General features: G+C 51.7%; 1 protein-coding gene across 2 annotated transcripts in view; it reads right to left on the minus strand.

Annotated features, from left to right (window-relative positions):
• Nucleotides 1-3,671: 3,671 nt before the first annotated feature.
• CA5A (carbonic anhydrase 5A) overlaps nt 3,672-26,756 on the minus strand; it is a 55,760-nt gene continuing 32,675 nt past the window's right edge. The window contains exons 5-7 of one of the 2 annotated variants that reach the window (XM_030819941.1): nt 26,628-26,690; nt 15,527-15,682; nt 3,672-4,062 (exon numbers count right to left, since the gene is read on the minus strand). In XM_030819941.1, coding sequence (XP_030675801.1) covers nt 3,934-4,062; nt 15,527-15,682; nt 26,628-26,690 — 348 coding nt within the window. In that variant the 3' untranslated portion in view covers nt 3,672-3,933. Of the gene's footprint in view, nt 4,063-11,282; nt 11,543-15,526; nt 15,683-26,627; nt 26,691-26,756 lie in introns of those variants that run through there. The other variant, XM_030819934.1, reaches the window with a different exon arrangement.

Below are 26,756 nucleotides of genomic sequence, written 5' to 3' on the forward strand. Positions count from 1 at the left end.
TGGGGTGTCTCTTTGGGGTGATGAAATGTCTTGGAACTAGATGATGGGGATGGTTGCCCAACACTGGGAGTGACTTAAACACCACGGATTTGTACGTGTTTAAATAATGGTTAATGTTATGTTATGTGTGAACTATACATCCAAAAGATAAAAGCAGTTCAGGCCTAGAATCAAGTGGTCCTGGGTTCAGGACCTCTACCACTTGCTGGTTAATGTGGCACCAGGCGACGGACTCGGCTCAGCTTTTGAAGTCTCAGTTTCCTCTTCTGTGAAGCAGAGAGACACCTGCGCCCGCCTCCTGGGGGCCAGCAGGTAGAAGACCCTGAGCCGCTGGCATTGCCATCACTGCAGAACTGTGCTCCCAGAGCCAGCCGGTGGAGGACCCTGAGCTACTGCTGTGTCGCTGTTACTGCAGAACTGTGCTCCTAGGTCTGGCGGGTGGAGGACCCTGAGCTGCTGGCATTGCCATCACTGCAGAACAGTGCTCCCAGGGCCAGCCGGTGGAGGACCCTGAGCTACTGGTGTGTCCCTGTCACTGCAGAACTGTGCTCCCAGGGCTGGCCAAATGCCTGGCTACCACCTTCAGACTTTCTTTCCAATGTGTGTGGAGGGAACACGGAGGGACGGCAGTCGCAACAGCCCACACTTGCTGTGTCAGGCGTGGTCTCAGTGGCTGGAGCGTGAAGATGGAGGCGGGGATGGGAGTGGGCAGCCCTGAGTCAAGGGACACCTGGAGTCCCCAGAAGCTGGAAGAGGCAGGAGGGGTCCTGGAGTCTCCCAAGGGAACCTGGCCCTGCCACCACCTTGATGTTGGCCTCTGGCCTCCAGGACTGTGAGAGAACAAAGGGCTGTTGTCTTAAGCCCCCGTTTGCGGACAAAGGGAATAATCTCAACATGGAAAAAATATGGCCTTAATCTTTAGTGCTGTAGGTGGCAAACATACCTTCAGGATGGCAGAGACAGATATTTTTTTCCTGTTGACGGGCATTTTAACATTTCCAGAGACATGGGAGCCAGGTTCTCCTACTTGGCCTCTGCACTATGAGTCAAACCTGCCTATTGTTAAGTGATTGAATGAGTTGACGCTCACCTTGAACTTTCTTCCACTCTGCCCTGGATTACAAGAAGAATTCATTGCTCAGCCCACGTCCCAGCCTGAGGCTGGAAGCAGCTGTTGAATTTTGTAGAGCCTGGAGGGCCCTGCACTCTTTGCAGCTGCCAGCTTCAGCGCTGCTGACTGCGGCTACTTTGCCCCGCCTCTCAGTTTTGGGCACAGTGGCTGTGGGGCAGATGCCATTCAACCAGGTCAAATTTCCATGTGAGGATGGAAAGTTGTAGGTTATAATTTAATTCTCTATTTTGGAAAATATCCAGGTGGATATTGTTTACCACCAAAACAATGACTTCTATTGTGTGGGTCCGTAAACCAGGCTGATGCATGCTATGCCATGTGTGAGTGGTACCTGCTCCACGTGTGAACCATGCTGTTCCATGTGTGAACTGTGTCTGTTCCATGTGTGAACTATCTGTTCCATGTGTGAATTATGTCTATTCCATGTGTGAACCGTGTCTCCATGTGTGAACCATGTCTGTTCCATGTGTGAACCATGTCTGTTCCATGTGTGATCCCTGCTGTTCCACGTGTGAACTGTGTGTGTGTTCCATGTGTGAACTGTTTTTGTTTTTTTTTTTTTTTCTCTGTGTGAACTGTGTCTGTTCCATGTGTGAACTGTGTCTGTTCCATGTGTGAACTATCTGTTCCATGTGTGAACTGTGTCTATTCCATGTGTGAACCGTGTCTCCATGTGTGAACCATGTCTGTTCCATGTGTGAACCATGTCTGTTCCATGTGTGATCCCTGCTGTTCCACGTGTGCACTGTGTGTGTGTTCCATGTGTGAACCGTGTCTGTTCCATGTGTGATCTGTGTCTGTTCCATGTATGGTCTATGCTGCTCCCTGTGTGAACTGTGTCTGTTCCATGTGTGAACTGTGTCTGTTCCATGTGTGAACCGTGTCTGTTCCATGTGTGGTCCATGCTGCTCCATGTGGAGCCATGTCTGTTCCATGTGGGATCCATGTCTGCTCCATGTCTGATCACACCTGCTCCCTGTCACTCATTTTGTCTAGACTTCTCAATGATGACAGCCCCCAGTTATCCTGATTTAAGGTAGTTTCTAAACATTTGTAGCCAGATCCATCTAGTATCCTGCAATTCATTCATTGACTCAGCAAAGATTTCACAATAGCTAGACATATGCCTGGCTTTGTGAGAACGCATGTCCTCATGACACCCCAGCCTGCGGGTGACCCTTTCATTTGCACCCCTGTGATAACGTGGGATGTGCAGGAGCCTGGGTGCAGGGGGAGGGGATGCTGTTGGCTGGGGCTGGCACTGAGGAAGGTGTCATGGAGACGAGGGGCTGGGCTGGGCCTTGGCAGAGAGGAGAAGGTGCATCTAGCAGAGCAGGGAGGACGAGCCTGGGAGAGGGAGCAGCACCTGGAGGTCTTGGGGCAGTGCACAGCAGTCCCCGAGCTTACAACTGGGAGCACTGCAGCCCATGGCGCCCGACCACGTTTATTCTGTGCCGTGGGCAAGCAGAACGGTTGAGGATCCCGCCTCTGGGGGCTCACATTCCAGCGGGGGATGCAAGCATCGTGTGGCAACATGTGCCTGATGCCAACAGCTGGGGAGGGGACACAGGGAGACTGTGGTTGGGGCAGGGGGCTGACAGCTGGTTGAGGATGGAAAGGAGTGACTGTGAAGCAGCTGTGGGGACAGCAACCCCAGCCAGAGGCCCACACACACAAGGTGACGTGGAAGAGGGCCAGGCTGCGAATCTTGCCGGGAGAAGCTTGTGCTCGATCCCAAGCCTAGTGGAAAGCCTCGGTTTTGAACAGGGCAGCAGAATGGCCAAGTGTCGGTTTCTCAAAAAAACCCACTGTTAAAAGAAAAATGGATTTGGGGGAAGAGGGGAAGAGGCTGGAAAGGAAGTGGCTAAACCGGAAGGCCAGCTTGTCACTCAGGCTGCAGCAGAAGGGGCGGAGAAAAGTGGACGGACTTGGAAGAGGCGGCAGTTTGAGGGTCCTCCAGCAGAGCCTGCTGCTGCCCTGGGTGCAAGGAGTGAGGGGCAAGGAGGGCCCAAGGTGGCTCCCGAGATTACCTGTGGCATCGGTGGATAGAGGAACCATTTATCAAGACGGGGTTGGTGGGCACAGATTTGGGGATGCAGCAGTGCACGGACAGCCCACCTTTCAGCAGGAGAGACGTGTCAAAAAATGATAGCTCCATTACTGCTGGGCACCGCTGTGTGCCAGGTGCCATCTGGGGGCTCAGCTCAGGCTGAGGGAACAGGAGGAGCAGGTGTCGAGCCGTTGATGTGGGGCGGGCAGGCAAGGGTGCCCTCAGGTCCATAAGAACAGCCACAGGAGCCCTGGGGTGGGAGGGGGCCAATATTCTGGTTGGCACAGAGTGGGCTGCCAGGAGAGGGTGAGGGCGGAGGGGAAGGAATGTGGATTCTGTCCCAAGGGGGCAAGGCTGAGGGGATTTAGCTGGGCACATGGCCTGCTCTGAATTGAGCTTGGTTCTCTGGAGGGTCGATGGGAAGGACGTGCTGGGGATGGGGAGGAAGCGGAGGAGGAAGAGGCGGCGGCAGCTGGGAACAGGCAATTCTTCTCACACAGGCATATCTTTACTAAACGAGAAAATAGCATAAAAGCAAAGGGAGGAAGCCTTGAACCTTAAAAGTTGGGCCAGAAATTCTACAATACAATCGGAAGCCACAATCTGGTCGCAGTGAGAGCCCTTCCCGCAGAGTCGCAGACACTGGCTGCTGCCCCTGGGGCGGGAGGGAAGCCTCCTGTTTGTTTTTTGTCCTGTTGCTTTGAGGGCTGGAATCAATGTCTTTTCCTCTCGGCGTGTTTGTGGTTTCATCTCACTGTGTCCAGGCTCGGAGGGCTTCCTGGGAGTATATCTGTGTCTCAGGATTAACACCAGTTTTTAAAAATAACTGACAAAGGCCATTTTTCAGGAGACAAAGATGTTGGTGCATGCAGAGGGCCCCCTGTGTTGATATGGAATAGGAAGGTCAGCCACTCCCTGCTTCTCTTGGTGCCTTGTTGGACACAATGTCAACATGGGTCCGGTAGAACAGGAGCCCAGGGCCCCTCTGTCCGCTTGGGCCTTTCTCTGTCCCCAAGTCCCCATGGAAATGGGCAGCCCATGGAGAATGGCTGTACAGCTGCTCTCTGCCCCCATCCCAAGCTCCAGATTCAGAGACCACCCCCTCCATTGACCGTGTCATCCCTTCCCCACCAGAGGTGTGGGCTGTTCTCACAGCACTGCAGGAAGCACATGCAAGTACCTTCCTCTGGCTGCTGCTTCCATCAGCGTGAACGGCCCGGCATTGTAGATAAGCTTTCTCCCTGGTTTTGAGGTTCAGGACTTTCTCTCTTTGCTGCACTTTTTCCTTGACTAATTGCACAAATCAGAGAAGGCAAGAGTGAAATGCTGCGTATCCCTTGGCCTAGCGGGTCAGCGACAACTTTCTCAACTTCTCAAGTGAGCCTCAGTTTCCTTATTAAAAACCACGGACGATTTTGTAGAACTTGTCACAACTCAGTGGGAGTGCCATGGCCCTTATGCCCAATGACACCATCCTGTCACTTCGGGAGTTTTTCCTAAAACACCATTCCCCAGACCAAAGGCGCTGCGAGCTTCTGGGGCGTAGGCTAGGCCCAGCATGTCAGTGGGACCCACAGCGGGGCTGGAGCTGCTGAATGTGCACAACACACTTCACCCTGGGCCTGGTTCAGGAGCGAGCGAGGCAGCCGTGCATCCCGTCCTTCAGCAAACTCCTCTTGATCGATGGAATCGAAGTCGGGGCATCAACTTAGAGGCAGAGCAGAAACGTGCCCATTTCCCAGCTTGGTGCTTTCCCACTTCTACTTTGACTCCTTCAACCCAATCGTCTTTCACCCGCATCACCACCAAGTGTGATCTCCTTTAAAGAGCCAGACACTTTATTATGGGGGGGCGCGGAGGGGTGGAGTCTCACTTTGTTGCCCAGGCTAGAGGGCAGTGGCACAATCTCAGCTCATTGCACCCTCCACCTCCTGGGTTCAAGAGATTTCTGGCTAGATTTTGTATTTTTTTTTTTTTCGAGATGGGGTCTCGCTCTGTCGCCCAGGCTGGAGTGCGGTGGCTGCCATCTGGACTCACTGCAAGCTCCGCCTCCCAGGTTCAAGCGATTCTCCTGCCTCAGCCTCCACAGCAGCTGGGATTATAGGTGCGCGCCAACACGCCCGGCTAATTTTTCTTCGTATTTTTAGAAGAGACAGGGTTTCACAATATTGCCCAGGCTCGTCTCAAACTCCTGACCTCATGATCTGCCCACCTCAGCCTCCCAAAGTGCTGGGATTACAGGCGTCAGCCACCGGCCCAGCCTTAGTTTTTTTTTTTTTTTTTTTGAGACGGAGTCTCACTCTTTCGCACAGGCTGGAGTGCAGTGGCGCGATCTCGGCTCACTGCAACCTCCTGGGTTCAAGCAATTCTCCCTGCCTCGGTCTCTTGAGTAGCTGGGACTACCGGCGCCCGCCACCACACCTGGCTAGTTTTTTGTATTTTTAGTGGAGACGGGGTTTCACCATGTTAGCCAGGATGGTCTTGATCTCCTGACGTCGTGATCTGCCTGCCTCAGCCTTCCAAAGTGCTGGGATTACAGGTGTGAGCCACCGCACCCGGCCTAGTTTTTGTATTTTTTTTTTTTTGGAGGCGGAGTCTCACTCTGTTGCCCAGGCTGGAGTGCAGTGGCACAATCTTGGCTCATTGCAATCTCTGCATCCTGGGTTCAAGCAATTCTCCTGCCTCAGGCTCCCAAGTAGCTGGGATTACAGGCGCCCGCTACCACGTCCGACTAAATTTTCGCATTTTTTTTTTTAGTAGAGATGGGGCTTCACCGTGTTGCCCAGGCTGGTCTCGAACTCCTGACCTTAGGTGATCTGCCCACCTCAGCCTCCCAAAATGCTGGGATTCCAGGCGTGAGCCACTGCGGCTGGCCTGGAACACGTTTTATTTCAAACATATTTGTGAGAATGAATTACTTGCATAGTGCCTCCATGAGCAGAGCGGACATTTCCTGGTGATGCCAGTTACCAGGTGGAGGTGCCGTCCACAGGCCTTCAGTGGCTAAGGAAGGAGCGACAGGGCTGCGGGAGGCCTCCACAAAGTGGCCCCTGTCACGTTTCTGATTCCTCCTTCTTCCCGTGCCCCTACAGCCCCTGCACCCTTCAGTGCATCCTGACACCTCAAATCTCGCGACCGTCTCACCGACTGGCAGACGTGCTGGGGTTGACTTCCCAGGTGGCTCCAGTCCCAGCTTCAGAGGCTCAGGAACCTCAGCTCTCCAGTGGGCGGAGAAGTGTTTGCTTTCCACTGACGTGAGATACACACCGTGTGTCAAATGCACGAGTGTTGAGTGTTTACCTCAGTGGCTTTGCACATGTGTACAAACCTGCATAACTAACGTTGGCTCAGGATGGAGAGCTTCACCGTTTACACACTGACGACATTTCCAGTGCACCAGGGCCACATGTCCTGGGAACTGCCACATAGACGGTGCAGCTCTGGCCCTTTTTTTTTTTTTTTTTGAGACGGAGTTTCACCCTTGTTGACCAACTAGAGTGCAGTGGCGTGATCTGTGCTCACGGCAACCTCCACCTCCTGGGTTCAACTGATTCTATTGTCTCAGCCTCCCAAGTAGTTGGGATTATAGGCACATGCCACCACGCCTGGCTAGTTTTTTGTATTTTTTAAGTAGAGACGGGGTTTCACCATGCTGGCCAGGCTGGTCTTGAACTCCTGACCTCATGATCCACCTGCCTCAGCCTCCCAAAGTGCTGGGATTACAAGTGTGAGCCACCGCACCCGGCCTTGCTCTGGCACTTTTTGTTTTCTTTTGTTTTTGAGACGGAGTTTTGCTTTTGTTGCCCAGGTTGGAGTGCAATGGAGTGATCTCAGCTCACCGCAACCTCCACCTCCCAGGTTCAAGAAAGTCTCCTTCCTCAGCCTCCTGCGTAGCTGGGATTACAGGCGTGCGCCACCACACCCATCTAATTTTGCATTTTTAGTAGAGACAGGGTTTCTCCATGTTGGTCAGGCTGGTCTCAAACTCCTGACCTCAGATGATCCGCCCCCCTCACCCTCCCAAAGTGCTGGGATTACATGCATGAGCCACCGCACCTGACCTAACCTACTTATTATTATTATTATTATTATTTTTTTTTTGAGACAGAGTCTCACTCTTGTTCCCCAGGCTGGAGTGCAATGGTGCAATCTCGGCTCACTGCAACCTCCACATTCCAGCTTCAAGCAATTCTGCCTGAGCCTCCTGAGCAGCTGGGACTACAGGCTCCTGCCACCATGCCCAGGTAATTTTTGTATTTTTTTTTTTTTTTTGAGATGGAGTCTCGCTCTGTCGCCCAGGCTGGAGTGCAGTGGCGCGATCTCAGCTCACTGCGAGCTCCGCCTCCTGGGTTCACGCCATTCTCCTGCCTCAGCCTCCCGAGTAGCTGGGACTACAGGTGCCTGCCACCACGCCCGGCTAATTTTTTGTATTTTCAGTAGAGACGGAGTTTCACAGTGTTAGCCAGGATGGTTTCAATCTCCTGACCTCGTGATCCACCCACCTCGGCCTCCCAAAGTGCTGGGATTACAGGCATGAGCCACCACGCCCAGCCTAATTTTTGTATTTTTAGTAGAGACGGGGTTCCACCATGTTGGCCAGGCTGGTCTCGAACTCCTGACCTCAGGTGATCCACCCGCCTTGGCCTCCCAAAGTACTGGGATTACAGGCATGAGCCACCACAACCAGCCACCTACGTATTCTATATCTCCCTGGAATGAAATGGCCTTTATCACCTTGGGAAACAGATTAGCATCTGCTTATTTTTCTGTGCTTATATGACCATAACGTAAAGTTGGAGGATAACGTGGTTAGGTGGATTGTAAAACTTTCTCTCTTCTGGCAGGAATATTTTTTAATGCTATGAAAATAAAAATACCTGGCTGGGTGCAGTGGCTCACGCCTGTAATCCCAGCACTTTGGGAGGCCGAGGCGGGCAGATCACAAGGTCAGGAGATCGAGACAATCCTGGCTAACATGGTGAAACCCCGTCTCTACTAAAAATACAAAAAAAACTAGCCGGGGGTGGTGGCGGGCTCCTGTAATCCCAGCTACTTGAGAGGCGAGGCAGGAGAATCGCTTGAACCCGGGAGGAGGAGCTTGCAGTGAGCCGAGATCGTGCCATTGCACTTCAGCCTGGGTGACAGAGCGAGACTCCGTCACAACAAAAAAAAAAAAAAAAAAAAAGGAAATAAAAATACTGGGCCAGGTGTGATGGCTCATGCCTGTAATTCCAGCACTTTGGGAGGCCAAGGTAGGCAGATCACCTGAGGTCAGGAGTTCGAGACCAGCCTGACCAACATGGTGAAACCCCATCTCTACTAAAAATACAAAATTAGCCAGGCGTGGTGGCGCATGCCTGTAATCTCAGCTAAATGGGAGGCTGAGGCAGGAAAATCGCTTGAACCCAGGAGGCATAGGTTGCGGTGAACTGAGATCGCATCAATGCACTCCAGCCTAGGCAACAAGAGCAAAACTCTGTCTCAAAAGAAAAAAAAAAATTCGCTGGGCATGGTGGCGGGCGCCTGTAATCCCAGCTACTCGGGAGGCTGAGGGAGGAGAATCGCTTGAATCCGGGAGGCAGAGGTTGCAGTGAGCCGAGATCGTGACATTGCACTCCAGCCTGGGCGACAGAGCGGCACTCCGTCTAAAAAAAAAGGAAAAGAAAAACACTATACTGATTTTGGATTTTTTCCAAGCAAGTAATAGGTAAAAAGAAGCCCAAACTGGCTTACATGAAAGGGTACCTATTGGCTTGTGTAACTGATCAGGTGCAGCCATTGCTATAAGCTTGATCCAGACCAGGCGTGGTGACTCATGCCAGTAATCCCAGCACTTTGGGAGGACGAGGCGGGCGGATCACTTGAGGTCGCGAGAGCAAGACCAGCCTGACCAACGTGGAGAAACCCCACCTCTACTAAAAACACAAAATTAGCCAGGCACGGTAGCATATGCCTGTAATCCCAGCTACTTGTGAGGCTGAGGCAGGAGAATCGCCTGAACCCGGGAGGTGGAGGTTGCAGTGAGCCAAGATGGCGCCACTGCACTCCAGCCTGGGTGACAGAGCGAGACTCCGTCTCAAAAATAAAACAAAACAAACAAACAAAAAAAAGAGGGTGAAAGGCACCCCCAGAGTGGGAGAAGAGATTTGCAAAATGGACAAAAGCCTTATAATTGGAATATATAGAAACCCTTAAAAATCAATAAGAAAACCACAGACAGCCCAAGAGAAAAACGGGCAAATGGCTCAAGTAGGTATCTGGTGAAAGAGGATATGCAGATGGCCAATGAATCTGCACAAAATGCTGCACATCATTAATCATTAGGGAAATGCAAATTAAACCCACAGGAGACACCTGAGCACACCCTCCAGAAAACACACAATGACCTGGTGGCAAGGACAGGAATGACCACTCTGGAAAACTCTGGCAGCACAGCCAAACAGAGCCTCTCCGCTCGAAAATGCCCTTTGCTCAGAACCCAGCAGCAGCTCCAAAGTCTCCACCCAGCCTGTGGGGCCCTAGTACCCGCCCTTGCCTCCCATGCCTCTCTCCTCACCCCTGCATTTGGCTGCGCTCACCCTCGGGCTGCACCGTGAACACCAGAAGGGCGCTCCTGCGTCCAGCCTCTGCCTGGAATTCTCTGTCCTCGGGTGGCCACGTGGTTCACTCCTCCTTTGGTGTCTGCCCAAATGTCCCCTGTAGAAGACACCTCCCTGCCCAGCCAAGTCCTCTCCTTGTGACTTACCACCCCAGACTTTCTGTGTTGTGCATCGTGGTCTACCTCCTTCTATCAGAATGTGAGCTCCCAGGCAAAGGCTCTTCAGACCTCAAATAGTCTAGGCTCCGTCCCCAGAGTCTAGAATAGAGCCTGCCACGTAACTGGCACTCAGTAAATGTTACATGAATTAATGGAAACCATCCTGGCGGGAGTGGTAGCTGTCTTTCCACCAAAAGAATGAGCTTGCCAAGAGAGAGACAACATCACGAAAGAGACAGAAAAGCCACACTCAGACCCAGCACTGAGTTCTGGATCAAGGCTTTTTTTTTTTTTTTTTTTTTCTTTTTTGAGACGAAGTTTCACTCTTGTTGCTCAGGCTGGAATGCAATGGCGCGATCTCGGCCCACTACAACCTCCGCCTCGCGGGTTCAAGCAATTCTCCTGCCTCAGCCTCCCGAGTAGCTGGGATTACAGGCATGCGCCACCAAGCCCGGCTAATTTTGTATTTTTAGCAGAGACGGGGTTTCTCCACGTTGGTCAGGCTGGTCTGGAACTTGGCCTCCCAAAGTGCTGGGTTTACAGGCGTGAGCAATAGCGCCTGGCTCCTGTGTTATTTTTTAGGAGCTTTATTGTCTTACCTTTCCTGTTTACATCTATAGTCTGTCAGGAATTAATTTTCCTGTGTGCTGTGAGGTAGGGGTATGAGGTATGGTGAGAAAAAAGATTCATGGTTCCCCATTTGGATATCCCATTTTCTCGGTGGGGTGGCTCAAGCCTGTAATCCCAGCACTTTGGGAGGCCGAGGTGGGCGGATCACGAGGTCAGGAGATCGAGACCATCCTGGCTAACACGGTGAAACCCCGTCTCTACTAAAAATACAAAAATATTAGCCGGGCGTGCTGGCGGGCGCCTGTAGTCCCAGCTACTAGGGAGGCTGAGGCAGGAGACTGACATGAACCCGGGAGGCGGAGCTTGCAGTGAGCCGAGATCGCGCCACTGCACTCCAGCCTGGGGGACAAGCAAGACTCCGTCTCAAAAAAAAAAAAAAAAAAAAAAGGCGTGAGGCAACGCGCCCAGCCAGGAATTCTTACAAGGAAGAAGCAGAAGCTGGAAAGGCAAGGAAAAGGATCCTCTCCTAGGGCCTCAGAAGGAAGCAGCCGTGCAGACACCTTGGTGTCAGGTTTCTGGCTCACTGAACCATAAGAGAATCAATCTCCATTGTTTTAAGCCACCAAGTTTGTGGTACTTTGTTACAGTGAAACTAAGCACCCTGCACTTGCGTTGGGTGCCATGACACACCCCTCCATCCCAGCGTTACGTTCGCCACGGTACTTACACATCTTACTTTCACTTGCAGCTGAAAAGTACATCGACCAAAACAATAATTTCATTCTCTCTTTTCAATTTCAGAAGTCATGTACAATCACATTGTGAAACTTGGGAAACAATGCTTCCTTCCTTCAAAGTCAGTTCTGCTATTCATGTGGACCTAATGTCTCCAGGATGTTGTGCTCTCATTAGTGGCCTGGAAGGACGCCCAGACCTTCCGGTTCATCAGGGGTTGAAGCGGGCGATAGTTGTTCACCATCATCTTCTCCTCTTCACCAAGTGCAGAAAACAGGAGAGTACGAAATGCAGAGAGCTGGAATAGAGGGCAGCCAGGGTGAGCTTGGTATGAGTGCAGGGTGAGCCAGCCCCCAGGTGTCCCTCAGGCCTTGTGTGGTCCCCTCCCATGCTGAATCAGGATGGCCCGAAATGACCAGTAAATATGGTGGAAATGATGGTGTGTGCAGGGCCAGGTTATAAAAGGCATTGCCGCTTCCACCTTCGTCTTCAGGTTCACTTGCTCTGGGGGGAAGCTGGTCGCCATATTGGGAGGGTACTCAAGCAGCCCCGAGGAGAGGCCCATATAGGGAGAGGAAGTGAGGCTCCCAGCCAACTGCCAGCACCAAATTGCCAGGCACTTGAGAGGGCCAACCTTGGAATGAATCCTCTAGCTCTAGTTGAGCTTTCAGATAGCTACAATCCCAGCTGGCATTGGGCTACAACTCATGAAAGATGGTAAGCCAGAGCCATCCAAATTCACAACCGGAGGAAACTATGGGAGATAATAAACGATTGGTTTTTGTTGTTGTTGTTGTTTAAGACAGTGTTTCGCTCTTGTTTCCCAGGCTGGAGTGTCGTTGACGAGATCTCAGCTCACTGCAACCTCTGCCTCCCAGGTTCAAGCGATTCTCCTGCCTCAGCCTCCTGAGTAGTTGGGATTACAGGCACAAGCCACCATGCCCAGCTAATTTTTTTTTTTTTTTTTTTTTGAGATGGAGTTTTGCTCTTGTTGCCCAGACTGGAGTGCAATGGCGTGATCTGTGCTCACTGCAACCTCCACCTCATGGGTTCAAGGGATTCTCCTGCCTCAGCCTCCTGAGTAGCTGGGATTACAGGCATGCGCCACCATGCCCAACTAATTTTGTATTTTTAGTAGAGATGGGGTTTCTCCATGTTGGTCAGGCTGCTCTCAAACTCCTGACCTCAGGTTATCCACCTGCCTTGGCCTCCCAAAGTACTGGGATTATAGGCGTGAGCCACCGCACCCGGTCTAATTTTGTATTTTTAGTAGAAACAGGCTTTCGCCATGTTGGTCAGGCTGGTCTGGAACTCCTGACCTCAGGTGATCCACCTGCCTCGGCCCCCAAAGTGCTGAGATTACAGGCATGAGCTACTGCACCCACCCCAAATGATTATTTTCTAAAGCCACTATGTTTTGGAGCTACTTGTTACACAGCAATAGGTAACTAACACATATAATGTAAATGCTAAATTAACATTTGAATTTACTTTTCACTCAAGGAACTAAAAGACTACTTTTTATGGCTGGATGCGGTGCCTCACGCCTGTAATCCCAGCACTTTGGGAGGCCGAGGTGGGTGAATCACCTGAGGTCAGCAGTTTGAGACCAGCCTGGCCAACATGGAGAAACCCCATCTGTACTAAAAATACAAAATTAGCCAGGTGTGGTGGCACATGCCTGTAATCCCAGCTACTTGGGTGGCTAAGGCAGGAGAAGCGCTTAAACCCGGGAGGCGGAGGTTGTGGTGAGCCGAGATCACACCATTGCACTCCAGCCTGGGCAACAAGAGGGAAACTCTGTCTCAAAAAAAAAAAAAAAAAAAAAAAAAAAAAAAAAAAAAAAAAAGACTTTTATGTATTATCTCACTTGTTCACAGAATATACTTCTGAACTCTGTGAGGTAACTGACGCATTTGATTAAATTCAGAAGTGAGATTATGTCTACATGCTGACGGCATACTGGGTCAGTTAGCCCTGCGTGATGATCCAGCGCCCCCTAGAGTTGCACGCGCATGGTGCACGTGGCCTCCTGGGCCGTGACCGTGCTGTGCTCATCCACATTTGTGGTCTGCACACTTGTTGACTGTCTCAGAAAGGCAGCCTTTCTCCTCCCCTGGAAAAGTCCCCACCTTCCAGGACAGGTGCCTCCCCGGCTCCCCTGCTCAGGATAAGGGGCTCCTGCCCTGCATTTTTATATGACACCAGCCACCCTGGCTTAATACTATTGGCTTTGCTTCTACTTCCCTGCCAGACAGCAGTGTTCTGAGACGAATGCCCTATTCCTGTGCCGCCCCTCCACACCTGCCCACCTCCCACCCTCTCCTGGTGGCACAGACCCAGAATGGACACTTGTCACATATATGCTTGTTGAGTGGCATAAGGGCCTTGCTGACAAGGGGCCACCTTCAACAAAAGCCTTCCCCATGTCCAACAGCTCTGGTTTGGAGGCAGGCAGATATTCTGCCTCCCACATCTGCGAGTGCAAATGACATCATGCCATGGTTTGTACATAAGGGAATATTTTCACAGGCCCAGGAGACTGAAAGACCCACTAAGAGCTCACCTGGAGCCCTCGGAAAGAGATGAACCAGAGATGCTAAGTCCTGCTGCGACTGCTGAGAAACGTCTGCCGGGCGGGGGCGGGGCATACGGAGCACACTTGTGGCTCTAAACTGCCTTGGACAGACAGAATTGCTACAGATTCTTAAGGTTTCCAGAAAAAAATGATGGTATAATTTTATTTATTTTTTATTTATTTATTTTTTGAGACAGAGTCTCACTCTGTTGCCCAAGCTGGAGTGCAATGGTACGATCTCAGCTCACTGCAACCTCCGCCTTCCAGGTTCAAGTGATTCTCCTACCTCAGCCTCCCAAGTAGCTGGGACTACAGGCACATGCCACCATGCCTGGCTAATTTTTGTATTTTTATTTATTTATTTATTTGAGATGGAGTTTTGCTCTTGTTGTCCAGGCTGGAGTGCAGTGGCGCGATCTCAGCTCACTGCAGCCTCCGCCTCCCGGCTTCAAGTTATTCTCTTGCCCCAGCCTCCCAAGTAGCTGATATTACAGGCGTGCACCACCACGCCTGGCTAATTTTGTAGTTTTAGTAGAGACAGGGTTTCACCATGTTGGTCAGGCTGGTCTTGAACTCCTGACCTCAAGGGATCTGCCTGCCTTGGCCTCTTTAAGTGCTAAAATTATGGGCATGAGCCATGACGCCCATCCCAAGAGTATAACTTTAAAAAATGTATACAAATATTATTAACTAATTTTTGGAAAAAAAAAAGCAATGAAACTATTTAGATAAGGAAAAGGAGGGCGGGCTCGGTGGCTCCTGCCTGGAATCCAGCACTGTGGGAGGCTGAGGTGGGCAGACCACCTGAGGTCAAGAGTTCAAGACCAGTCTGGCCAACCTGGTGAAACCCTGTCTCTACTAAAAATACAAAAATTAGCCAGGCATGGTGATGGGTGCCTGTAATCCCAGCTATTCGGGAGGCTGAGGCAGGAGAGTTGCTTAAACCCAGGAGGTGGAGGTTGCAGTGAGCCGAGATTGCGCCGCTGCACTCCAGCCTGGGCGACAGACCGAGACTCTGTCTCAAAAAAAAAAAAAAAAAGAAAAGAAAAGAAAAGAAAAAGGAAGAAAACAGGCTGGGCATGGTGGCTCACGCTTGTAATCCCAGCACTTTGGGAGGCCGAGGCGGACGGATCATGAGGTCAGGAGATCGAGACCACAGTGAAACCCCGTCTCTACTAAAAAATACAAAAAATTAGCTGGGCGTGGTGGCGGCCGCCTGTAGTCCCAGCTACTCAGAGAGGCTGAGGCAGGAGAATGGCAGGAACCCGGGAGGCGGAGCTTGCAGTGAGCCGAGATTGCGCCACTGTACTCCAGCCTGGGCGACAGACCGAGATTCCGTCTCAAAAAAAAAAAAAAAAAAAAAAAAAAGAAAAAGGAAGAAAACAAAAACCATGCAGACCCATGACCCTGGGACACTCCCATGAATGCCTTGTGTGTGTGTGTGTGTGTGTGTGTGTGTGTGTGTGTGTGTGTGAAAGATTAGGGCAATGCTCAGAACATGCTCCCTGTGATCACTGGAACCGCTGTCCAATCTCAAGAAGCTCCTACTTCAATTGGAAATTTCTTCTTGTGGAAGAACGCCCTAAATGCATGAAAGAATATATATAACTCCACAATGCTCTTATGCAGCATGTTAGTGACGCTGCGAAGCAAGAGAGACACCGTCCATGAAGCGCCATCATGCCAGTTATGGGCACGGCTCACCTGGCTTGGGGCCACTTCAACGGGCTCCTTCTGGATGATCCAGGTGACCGACTCGGTCAGTGGTGGGGTGGTGAGCGAGCCCGCATAGGTCCAGTAATCCCAGCAGGTGGGCAGCAGCCTGGAGGGGTCAAAGGGGCGCATGGCCGCCCACGCGTCCTGAGAGACGGAGAAGCACAGGCCGTGTCGGTCCTCAGGCGAGACTAGGAACTTCCACCTTATCTCAGCACGTGAGGCCTTCATGGGGCTTGGAAGGAAGAACTTTCCATGAGATAAGGCCATGAGGCCACTGCTATCACACTTGGAAGCAGTGGTGAGAAAATGTGACCCTTCTACACAGAGCAAGGATTCCTGCCAACTTACATGGGTGGGAATTACATTACACCAGCTTACGTTGGTGCTTACATTTTTCCTTTTGAAGTCATTTCTTGGGGCGCAGTAGCTCACCCCTGTAATCTCAGCACTTTGGGAGGCCGAAGTGGGTGGATCACTTGAGGTCAGGAATTCGAGACCAGCCTGGTCAATATGGTGAAACCCTGTCTCTACTAAAAATACAAAAATTATCCAGATGTGGTGGTGGGTGCCTGTAGTCCCAGCTACTCAGGAGGCAGAGGCAGGAGAATCACTTGAGCCCAGGAGGCAGAGGTTGCCGTGAGCCGAGATCACGCCTCTGCACTCCAGCCTGGGCAACAGAGTGAGACTCTGTCTCAAATAATAATAATAATAATAATTAATAAATAAATAACAAAAAATAAAAATAAAGCCATTTCTTTTAGCATACCTTGGCTGCAAAAAATATTAGTTTTTATTGTGATAAAATATACATAACATAAAATTTACCATCTTAACCTTTTTTTTTTTTTTTTTTGAGATGGAGTTTTGCTCTTGTTGCCCAAGCTGGAGTGCAATGGTGCGATCTTGGCTCACTGCAACCCTTCACCTCCCAGGCTCAAGTGATTCTCCTGCCTCAGCCTCCTGAGTACCTGGGATTACAGGCGCCCGCCACCGCACCCGCTAATTTTGTATTTTTAGTAAAGACAGGGTTTCTTCATGTTGGTCAGCCTGGTTTTGAACTCCCTACCTCAGGTGATTCACCTGCCTCAGCCTCCCACAGTGCTGGGATGACAGGCATGAGCCACCATGCCCGGCCCATCTTAACCATTTTTAAGTGTAAAGTTTGATGGCGTTAAATGCAGTCACATTGTGGTGCAACCATCTCCACCATCCGTCTCCAGGACTTTTCCATCATCCCAAACTCAAATTCTGTCCTGACCCCACTAAACACTAAGTCCAGCTTCCTCCCCCAGGCCTGGCACCCACCATTCCGCTTCCGTCTCTCTGAATCTGAGGACTCTGGGGACCTGATGTGGGTAGGATCCTGTGGTTTTTGTCTTTTGTATCTGGCTTATTTCACTGGGCATAATGTCCTTCAGGTTTATCCACATTGGAGCATGTGTCAGGAGTCCCTGCATTGTTGCTTTTTTTTTTGAGATGGAGTCTCGCTCTGTCGCCCAGGCTGGAGTGCAGTGGTGCGGTCTCGGCTCACTGCAAGCTCCGCCTCCTGGGTTCACGCCATTCTCCTGCCTCAGCCTCCCCAGTAGCTGGGACTACAGGCGCCCGCCACCACGGCCGGCTAATTTTTTGTATTTTTAGTAGAGATGGGGTTTCACCATGTTAGACAGGATGGTCTCGATCTCCTGACCTCATGATCCGCCCACCTCGACCTCCCAAAGTGCTGGGATTACAGGCGTGAGCCACCGCGCCTGGCCGAGTCCCTGCGTTTTAAGGCTGAATGATATTCCCTTGTAATGGATGGAACACACTTTGTTGATCTATTCATCTGTGGATAGACGCTAGGTTTGCTTTCGCCTTTTCACTGTTGTGAATAGTGCTGCCATGAACATGCGTATACAAATCTCTCTTCAAATCCTGCTTCCAACTCTTTTTTTTTTTTAAGAGATGGGGCCCCCTGGCCCCAGACCTTAGAGCCGTTGAGATGTTGATGCCTAAGAAGAACCGGATTGCCATTATGAGTTCCATTTTCCTTTTTTTGTTTTTTTTTTTGAGACGGAGTTTCACTCTCGTTGCCCAGGCTGGAGTGCAATGGCGCGATCTCTGCTCACCGCAACCTCCCCCTCCCTGGTTCAAGCGATTCTCTTGCCTCAGCCTCCGACGCCTGCCACCACGCCCAGCTAATTTTTGTATTTTTAGTACAGAAAGGGTCTCACCATGTTAGCCAGGCTGGTCTTGAACTCCTGACCTCGGGTGATCTGCCTGCCTCAGCCTCCCAAAGTGCTGGGGTGAGCCACTGTGCCTGGCCTATGGGCTCCTTTTTAAGGAGGGAGTCATGGTGGCCGAGAAGGACGTCCACATGCCTAAGCACCCGGAGCTGGCAGACAAGAATGTGCCCAACCTTCATGTCACGAAGGCCACGCAGTCTCTCAAGTCCCGAGGCTGCCTGAAGGAACAGTTTGCCTAGAGACATTTCTTCCTTTCTTTTTCTTTTTTTTTTTTTGAGACAGAGTCTCGCTCTGTCACCCTGGCTGGAGTGCAGTGGCGCGATCTCAGCTCACTGCAGCCTCTGCTTCCCAGGTTCCAGCGATTCTCTTGCCTCAGCCTCCCGAGTAGCTGGGACTACATCTTCACGCCATTGTGACCAGCTAATTTTTTATATTTTTAGTAGAGATGGGGTTTCACCATATTAGTCAGGATGGTCTCGATCTCCTGACCTCATGATCCACCCCCCTCGGCCTCCCAAAGTGCTGGGATTACAGGCGTGAGCCACGGCGCCCGGCTTGCCTGGAGACATTTTTACTGCTACCTTACCAGTGAGGGTATCCAGTATCTCCGTGATTACCTTCATCTGTCCCTGGAAACTGCCTGCCACCCTACGCTGCAGCCGTCCAGGGTCTGGCAGGCCTCGGCCTAAAGGTCTGGAGGGTGGACAACCTGCAAGACTCACAAGAGGGGAAGCCGACAGAGATACCCACAGATGGAGTGCTGTGCCCCTGGTGCTGACAAGAAAGCCGAGGTTCGGGCTGGGTCAGCAACCGAATTCCAGTTTAGAGGCAGATTTTGTCGTGGACATGGCCAGCCACCTCAGTAAAATTAGACAGGATTATTTTGCACTGAATACACTCACAGCCAAAAAACAAACAAAAGAGTCAGGGTCTTACTTTGTCACCCAGGCAGGAGTGCAATGACGCCATCATAGCTCACTGCAGGCTCTAATTCCTAGGCTCAAGCGATCCCCCCGCCTCAGTCTCCCAAGTAGCCGGGACACCACACCAGGGTTTAAAATTAATTGTTTGTAGCCAGGGGGTCTTGCCATCTTGCCCAGGCTGTTCTCCACCTCCTGGGCTCAAGTGATCCTCCTGCCTTGGCCTCTCAAAATATTGGGATTACAGGCATAAGCCAATGTGCCCAGCCAGCTCTTCTGGATATATACCCAGAAGAGTGTGATTGCTGAATCATAGGGTAGTTCTATTTATAACTTTTTATTTTTTTGAGGCAGAGTCTCACTCTGTCTTCCAGGCTGGAGTGCCGTGGCGTGATCTCGGCTCATGGTGGTTGGGCCTGGCCGCAACACAGCCCTCATCAGCGTCCCATGCCAGCCAAGCACAATTCTGCACCTGCCCTTGGCCAGCACTGTGGGACAAGAGTCCAGTTTGAAGTGACAGAGTCCCTGTCTGCAAGGAAGGCAGCCTCCCTGCTCAGCCATATCACCTTGACTTTGCTGGGCCCTGGCCTTCCGAGGTGGAAGCTGTCAACCCAGATGCCTTGGGCTTGTCTCCTAACATCAAGCAGTGAGGGTCAGGGTCAAGAGAGGCAGCTGAGCTACCAGAAGGAAGCCTGGGAGTGTCCATGGCGACAGACACATGCATCAGTTCTGTGCACACGTGTTCATGTTTATAATTATCCAGTTAATTTGAAAAAAAAAACAGCATTATAGGCTGGGCGCAGTGGCTCACGGCTGTAATCACAGCACTTGGGGAGGCCAAGGCAGGCAGATCACCTGACGTCAGGAGTTCAAGACCAGCCTGACCAACAATGGCGAAACTCCGTCTCTAGTAAAAATACAAAAATTAACCAGGCATGGTGGTGGGTGCCTGTAATCCCAGCTACTCGGGAGGCTGAGACACAAGAATTGCTTTAGCACAGGAGATAGAGGTTGTAGTGAGCCAAGATCGCACCATTGCACTCCAGCCTGGGCAACAGAGAGAGACTCTGTCTCAAACAACAACAACAACAGCAACAAAACCCACAGCATTATTGTGATAGAATTCACATGCCATGCAACTCTCCCATCTAAAGTGTACAACCTGGTTGGGTGCGACGGCTCATGCCTGTAATCCCAGCACTTTGGGAGGCTGACGTGGGAGGACTGCTTGAGGCTAGGAGTTTGAGACCAGCCTAAGCAATATAACAAGACCCTGACTCTACAAAAAATACAAAAACTAGCCAGGTGCAGTGGTACATGCCTTTGATCCCAGGTAGTGGGGAGGCTGAGGTGGGAGGATGGCTTGAGCCCTGGAGGTTGAGGCTGCAATGAGCTGTGATCATACCACTGTACTCTAGCCTGTGTGATGGAGTGAGATCCTTTCTTAAAATAAGTAAATAGGATGGGCACGGTGGCTCTTGCCTGTAATCCCAGCACTTTGGGAGGCCAAGGCGGGTGGATCACCTGAGGTCGGGAGTTCGAGACCACGCTGACCAACGTGGCGAAACTGTGTCTCTACTAAAAATACAAAATTAGCCAGGCGTGGTGGCGCATGCCTGTAATCCCAGCTACTCGGGAGGCTGAGGCAGGAGAATCACCTTAATCTGGCAGGCAGAGGTTGCAGTGAGCTGAGATCATGCTGTTGCACTCCAGCCTGGGCAACAAGAGTGAAACTCTGTCTCAAAAAAAAAAAAAAAAAAGTAAATAAGAAGTGTACAATTCTATGGTTTTGGGTATATTCATGGTTGTGCAGCCATCCCGCGTCAATTTTAGAACATTTTCAGCACCTCGAGGAGGAAGCTTGGTACTTTTTCGCTCCCGTCCCCACCCCCGCCCTGCTACTTCTATCTCTGTGGGTTTCATAGGAACTGAGTCATGTAACATGTGGAACATTTGTGTCTTGTGTCTCTCACTTAGCATGGTGCTTTTGAGGCTCACCCACACCGCAGCGTGAGTTAGAGCTGTGTCCTTTCTGACTGCTAAGAAATATCTCATTGCATGATCTAGCTGGGTTGACACCCCATTGCACGGTCTAGCTGGGCTGTGAAGGAGCAGGCTGCTTGTGCACGTGGGTAACAGGCGGGTGTTCAGTGAGACGTTGGTCTGTGCACATGGGTAACAAGTGGGTGTCCCCTGAGATGTCCGTCTCCTCCTGTCTGCCACATGTCCCCGCTCCCAGTGCATAGATGTGCCAGTCACTTTCTGAGCAACTACTTCAAATCTTCAGAACAACCCTTTGAGAAGTATTTCTAGTTTACTGATGAAGACAGACAGACGGATATAAACAACTTGCCCAAAGCCATGTTGCCAGTCAGGGCCACTGAGGCCTGGCCCGTTCCGAGGTGCACGCTCTTCCCTCCCTCCCCAGGGCTGCAGGAATCAGTCGGGGGAGCGGCAGGCCCCAGCCATTCCACTGCGTGCAGGTTTCTTGCCAATTAAGCTTTCTAGCCTTGGGCTGAGAAGAGGAAGCCTGTGTATTGCCTCATCACCCCCAGGAGTTCCTGTCCTGTCTCTAAGATGCATGAGGGCTGGAGCAGCCATGTGGTTACAGAAAGGCGCTCCCCCTCGGGGCCCCCAGAGCAAGTCCAGGTGCTACCTTTATGCGTGTGGTGAGCCCCAGACAGCTAGAATGGGACACCGGTGAGCACACCAATGAGGCTGAAGATCATCATATCCCGTGTCTGAGCACGGATGGCCCAGCTGCCTGTGGAAAGCACCACAAGCCTTTGCTGGCGGAAGTGGGTTGGTGACTTCTTCCACTTTTCTTTTCTTTTATTTATTTATTTTTTTTTGAGACGGAGTTTCGCTCTTGTTGCTCAGGCTGGAGTGCAATGGCACGATCTCAGCTCACCACAACCTCCACCTCTCCAGTTCAAGCGATGCTCCTGCCTCAGCCTCCCTAGTAGCTGGGATTACACGCATGCGCCATCACACCTGGCTTATTTTGTATTTTTAATAGAGATGGGGTTTCTCTGTTGGTCAGGCTGGTCTCAAACTCCTGACCTCAGGTAATCTGCCCGCCTCAGCCTCCCAAAGTGCTGGGATTATAGGCGTGAGCCACTGCCCTATTCCTGGTTTTGTCTTCTTTCTCTTAAACAGGAACCCACATCTTATGAACATCAAGCCCCACCCAGCCTAACTCTGCCCTTGTTTTGTCCTCTTAGAGTCTCAGTTTCCCCAGGTGAATGACAGGCAGCGTGGTGGCTGTAATGGGCTTCCGTCAGTGCCTGCCACATGGGCGTGGGGCTCGGTAGGTGCTGCTGCTGCTGTCACCAAAGCTAGAAGAGCCCCCACAAGGGCATAGAGCCATTCCCTGGATCCCCTGGACCTGGTGGGCTGTTTCAAACTCCACAAGGCAGACAACTTCCCTGTAGCCCTGACTCTTGTGAAGGCAGGGACGAGGGGGGACCCCAGCACCCTGAGGAGCTTGCAGCTTGTCCAGGCATGGAGGGTGGGGACCCTCTGTGGGCAGTTTTTGCCAAAACTTCTGGCTATGGTGAGAGGGTCAAAGGTGAAGCCTCGAGGTCACCATTCTGGTATCGTCTGCCCAGGGTCACCGGGGCCACAATGGGGCTGTGCCTGCATGCTGGGAGCTGAGAGCATAGTGAGAGGTAGGCACTGGTAGGGGCCCGTGCAGATGGGATGGCGCTGGGGGTGAGGGTGGGGGTGGGGGTCCGGGCTTCCAGGCAGCGCCTGATGTGGTTTTCATTACAGACACTGCCTGTGTTTCCCTCTAAGCTGCTGAAAAGCTCAGAAGTGTGCAGCAGGGGCTGCGGCTCAGCCTGGATTCTGACTGCACGTGGGAGGTGGGCGCTGGGATGATTGGGAGTTCAGGCTCCATGGACCCACTTCCTGGGTTTTAAAACGGGCTCTTCACCTGCCAGCTGTGTGCCCGGGCAAGGCCTTCTCTGCCTCTCTGAGCTTTGGTTTCCCTGTATGTGCAAGACAGATGAATCACAGGCCCTGCCCCGTGGAGTGATTGGAAGATTCAGTGTGATAATTTATGTGGAGGGCTGTCGCTTCTTTGAACCCCTCCCACTGAGGTGTGGGGTGATGTCCCCTTGCCCTGAGCCTGGGCAGGTGCTCCTGGTGGGAGTGGTGAACAGGATGCTGCAGGAGCAGTGCTTTGTGACTCTGGAAGCCAGGGCAGAAAAGGACATCGTGTCCCTCTGGCTGTCTCTGGAAATGCACCTGGGAGCCCTGAGCACTGCACAGAAGCCAGCTGGGTCCCCAGGGAGCGACCGTGGCAGGCATTCCTGGAGGGTCTCTGCCGAGTCATTCCCACAGCAGGGCCCGGACCAGCCTGGAACCAGGAGAGATGATGGGGACTACATGACTCTGGTCTTTCCTGTCCTAGATCAGGAGAGTTTTTTCCTTAACTGGAGGAAACCAGGAAAGCAGCCCAGAAGCTGCAGGTGAGCCCGTCCCTAGGTGAAGACTGCTGAGTCCTTGGGGGTGAGTGGCAGAGCTGGGATTCGAAGCCAAGGCCATCTGCCCTTGAGCCTGAGGCCACCACAGCCGCGTCCTGCCCTGCACTGCCCTCCAATCAGGAGTTAGATTCAACCACACTTCTAGCATTTTCCATCACAAGGCCATCATTCTCAAGTTTCACGGACTCCCAAAAGGTAATAGCTCTCTCTGGGAATCAGCTGACTGAAAGTACCTGCAGCAACAAAACGCGATTTTAACCTTAGTGATTGGGCTGGCAGATTTTCGTTTTGTGACGGCCAGCAGCAGCCTGTGCATTCCACAGCAGACGTGTGTGTGTGAGTGCTGGCCACAGCTGGGCCTTAAACTCAACTGCACACTTAACCAAGAACCAGACATGCTCCTTATTCCATTACATGGTGAGAATGCTGCTCTCGTGTGGATTTTTTTTTTGGAGACGGATTCTCGAGCTGTCGCCCAGACTGGAGTGCAGTGGCACGATCTCGGCTCACTGCAACCTCTGTCTCCTGGGTTCAAGCGATTCTCCTGCCTCAGCCTCCTGAGTAGCTGGGATTACAGGAATGTGCCACTATATCCAGATAATTTTTGTATTTTTAGTACAGACGGGGTTTTGCCATGTTGGCCAGGCTGGTCTTGAACTCCTGACCTCAGGTGATCTACCCACCTCGGCCTCCCTAAGTGCTGGGATTACACGTGTGAGCCACCACGCCCGGGCTACTGTGGATGTTTAATATCTCCATTTCACAGGCCAGGAAGCTGAGGCTCAGAGATGCGCAGCTCAGGAGTGGAGGATCAGGGCTCTGGAACCAGGAGTCCAACTGTGGGGTCTCTGATACACTGTGCTATGGGAGAAGCTCCCAGAAGTCCTAGGATAGAAGCCTCTAGATGAGACGGTTGTTCAAGTCTCTTCCCAGTCCCTGACCCACGAAGCACAGACTCTTGCCCCCAAGGCTGGGCCTTTTACCTCCTAAGGTCTTTTTTTTTTTTTTTTGAAATGAGTCTCGCTGTGTCACTCAGCCTGGAGTGTAGTGGCACGATCTTGGCTCACTGCAACCTCCACCTCCCAGATTCAAGCAATTCTCCTGCCTCAGCCTCCTGAGTAGCTGGGATTACAGGCACCCGCCACCATGCCTGGCTAAATTTTGTAGTTTTAGTAGAGATGGGCTTTCATCATGTTGGCCAGGCTGGTCTCAAACTCCTGACCTAAGGTGGTCTGCCTGCCTTGGCCTCCCAAAGTGTTAGGATCACCTAGCCAACATGGTGAAACCCCCCCATCTACTAAAAATACAAGAATTAGCCAGGCATGGTTGTGGGCGCTGGTACTTCCAGCTACTCAGGAGGTTGAGGCAGGAGAATCACTTGAACCTGGAAGGCGGAGGTTGCAGTGAGCCGAGGTCGTGCCATTGCACTCCAGCCTGGGCAACAGAGTGAGACTCTACCTCAAAAAAAAAAAAAAAGAAAAAAACAGTCTAACTCTTTATTTTCAGCTGAGGGGATGAGCCCAGAGATCGGCATCAGGACCAGAGCTGAGTCCCCGGTGGCACTTCTTCCCCTGTCCCTGGCATCATTCCTCCCCTGTGGTTTGCCTAGAAAATTCTGACTTACCCCATGGGAAAGAAATGCTCCAGAACCTTCCCCGGGAGGAAAACAGCCCTTGGGTAAAGCGTCCTTCACAGCCAGCTCTTTTCTTTCCCACCAAGAGGTGGGACCCCCTGGTGTGGGAGGTGGAGGCTGGCTGGGAAAACATCCCCTCCCCAGGTTTCCTCGGGGTGTGGACCCGCGCGGAGGAAGAGGACAGGACGTCAGAGCTCTCAGAACCGTGGCCTTGTGAAGTTCCCGAGCAGGCAGATGGGGCGGCAGGGGGTGATCTGGTCCCAGTCCCAGGAGGCCGCCCCGAAGCCAGCGTCAAGGCAAAGGCCACGTACAGATCAAACGGCTCCTTGAACCGCGAGGAAGGGCTGGCCCCAGCTCCATCTGGACCCGCCCGCACCATTGTTAACACAGGTTGAAGCTTCATCCGTCCGCACATCTGAGGCTTGCGTTGACTCCTTCTGCCCTGGAATTCTTTTGTTTGCTGCTGAATAAATAAACTACATTTCTTTGGAATTTCTCCTTCCACCTCAAAGCCTTTTCTCAGTTGATCTTGGAGAAAGGCGACACTCTTGTCCCCGCCATCTTTTCCAGGTGCGCTGCATGCCGGGAAATGTATGGAGAGCTGGGCGGAGAGCTGCGATTTGGGCAGGTTTCTCTCTGCCCTTGGGCTTGGAGTCAGACAGGGACTGTCCAAGGAGAGTGCTGGGTGGTACATGAGTCAACATTCTTAAATGTTATTAGTTAGGGATTTGAGGTTTTTGTTTCAATCTGTTTTAAAACAAACTTTATCATTAGTGAATATCATCACCTCACCCAGGACAAGGCTAAAAATTTTTCAAGCTAATCAATTTAAAGAAAAATATTAAGTAGGCTGTACTTAATGTGATTCACACCTGTAATCCCAGCACCTTGGGAGGCCGAGGCGGGCGGATTACCTGAAGTCAGCAGTTTGAGACCAGCCTGGCCAACATGGTGAAACCCCGTCTCTACTAAAAATACAAAAATTAGCTGGGTGTGGTGGTGCACACCTATTGTCCCAGCTACGTGGGGAGGCTGAGGCAAGAAAATTGCTTGAACCCGGGAGGCGGAGGTTGCAGTGAGCCGAGATCACGCCACTGCATTCCAGCCTGAGTGACAGAGGGAGACTCCTCAAAAAAAAAAGAAAAGAAAAATATTCAGTAGAAAGTTGTCCCATTGGCAGGCAGATATGTCAAATGTCTTCAGGTTCTTGCCTGCATGGCTGAATTTTGGGAACTTCCATTGAGCCCAACACCCTTATTTTATGGAGGAGGAAACAGGGTCCCAGAATAGTGGTGACACATTCGAAGTCAGAGACAGCCAGCTGTGGACACGCGAGCATCAACCCTGCAGAATCCCGTTTCCAGAACCGGAACCACAGCCCCTCGGTGGGGCTCTTTCCACTACGCCGTTTCTTTTCCCTTGCAAATGAATCGCTGCGCTAAACAATTTTGCTTGTCAAATTATGCTGATTTCTTTCTTTTCTTTCTTTTCTTTTTTTTTTTTTTTTTTTTTTTTGAGATGGAGTTTCACTCTTGTCGCCCAGGCTGGAGTGCAATGGCGCGATCTCAGCTCACTGCAACCTCCACCTCTGGGTTCAAACGATTCTCCTGCCTCAACCTCCCAAGTAGCTAGGATTGCAGGCATGCGCCACCACACCCGGCTGATTTGTATTTTTAGTGGAGACGGGGGTGTCTCCATGTTGGTCAGGCTGGTCTCGAACTCCCGACCTCAGGTGATCCGCCTGCCTCAGCCTCCCAAAGTGCTGGGATTACAGGCGTGAGCCTCCGCGCCTGGCCTGCTGATGTCAAATATGCAGCTTACCTTATGTTTTATTTCCGGCAAGATGTCCACCAGCCTCTGCAGCGTCTGATGAGGGGCCCCGAGCTGCGTGGCAGACACACAAGGGGTTAGCTGAAAAGACAGTGGATGGGCGGGGAAGCTCGCTCCACT

The sequence above is a fragment of the Nomascus leucogenys genome, chromosome 2 (assembly GCF_006542625.1).
Source record: "Nomascus leucogenys isolate Asia chromosome 2, Asia_NLE_v1, whole genome shotgun sequence".
NCBI lineage: Eukaryota > Metazoa > Chordata > Mammalia > Primates > Hylobatidae > Nomascus > Nomascus leucogenys.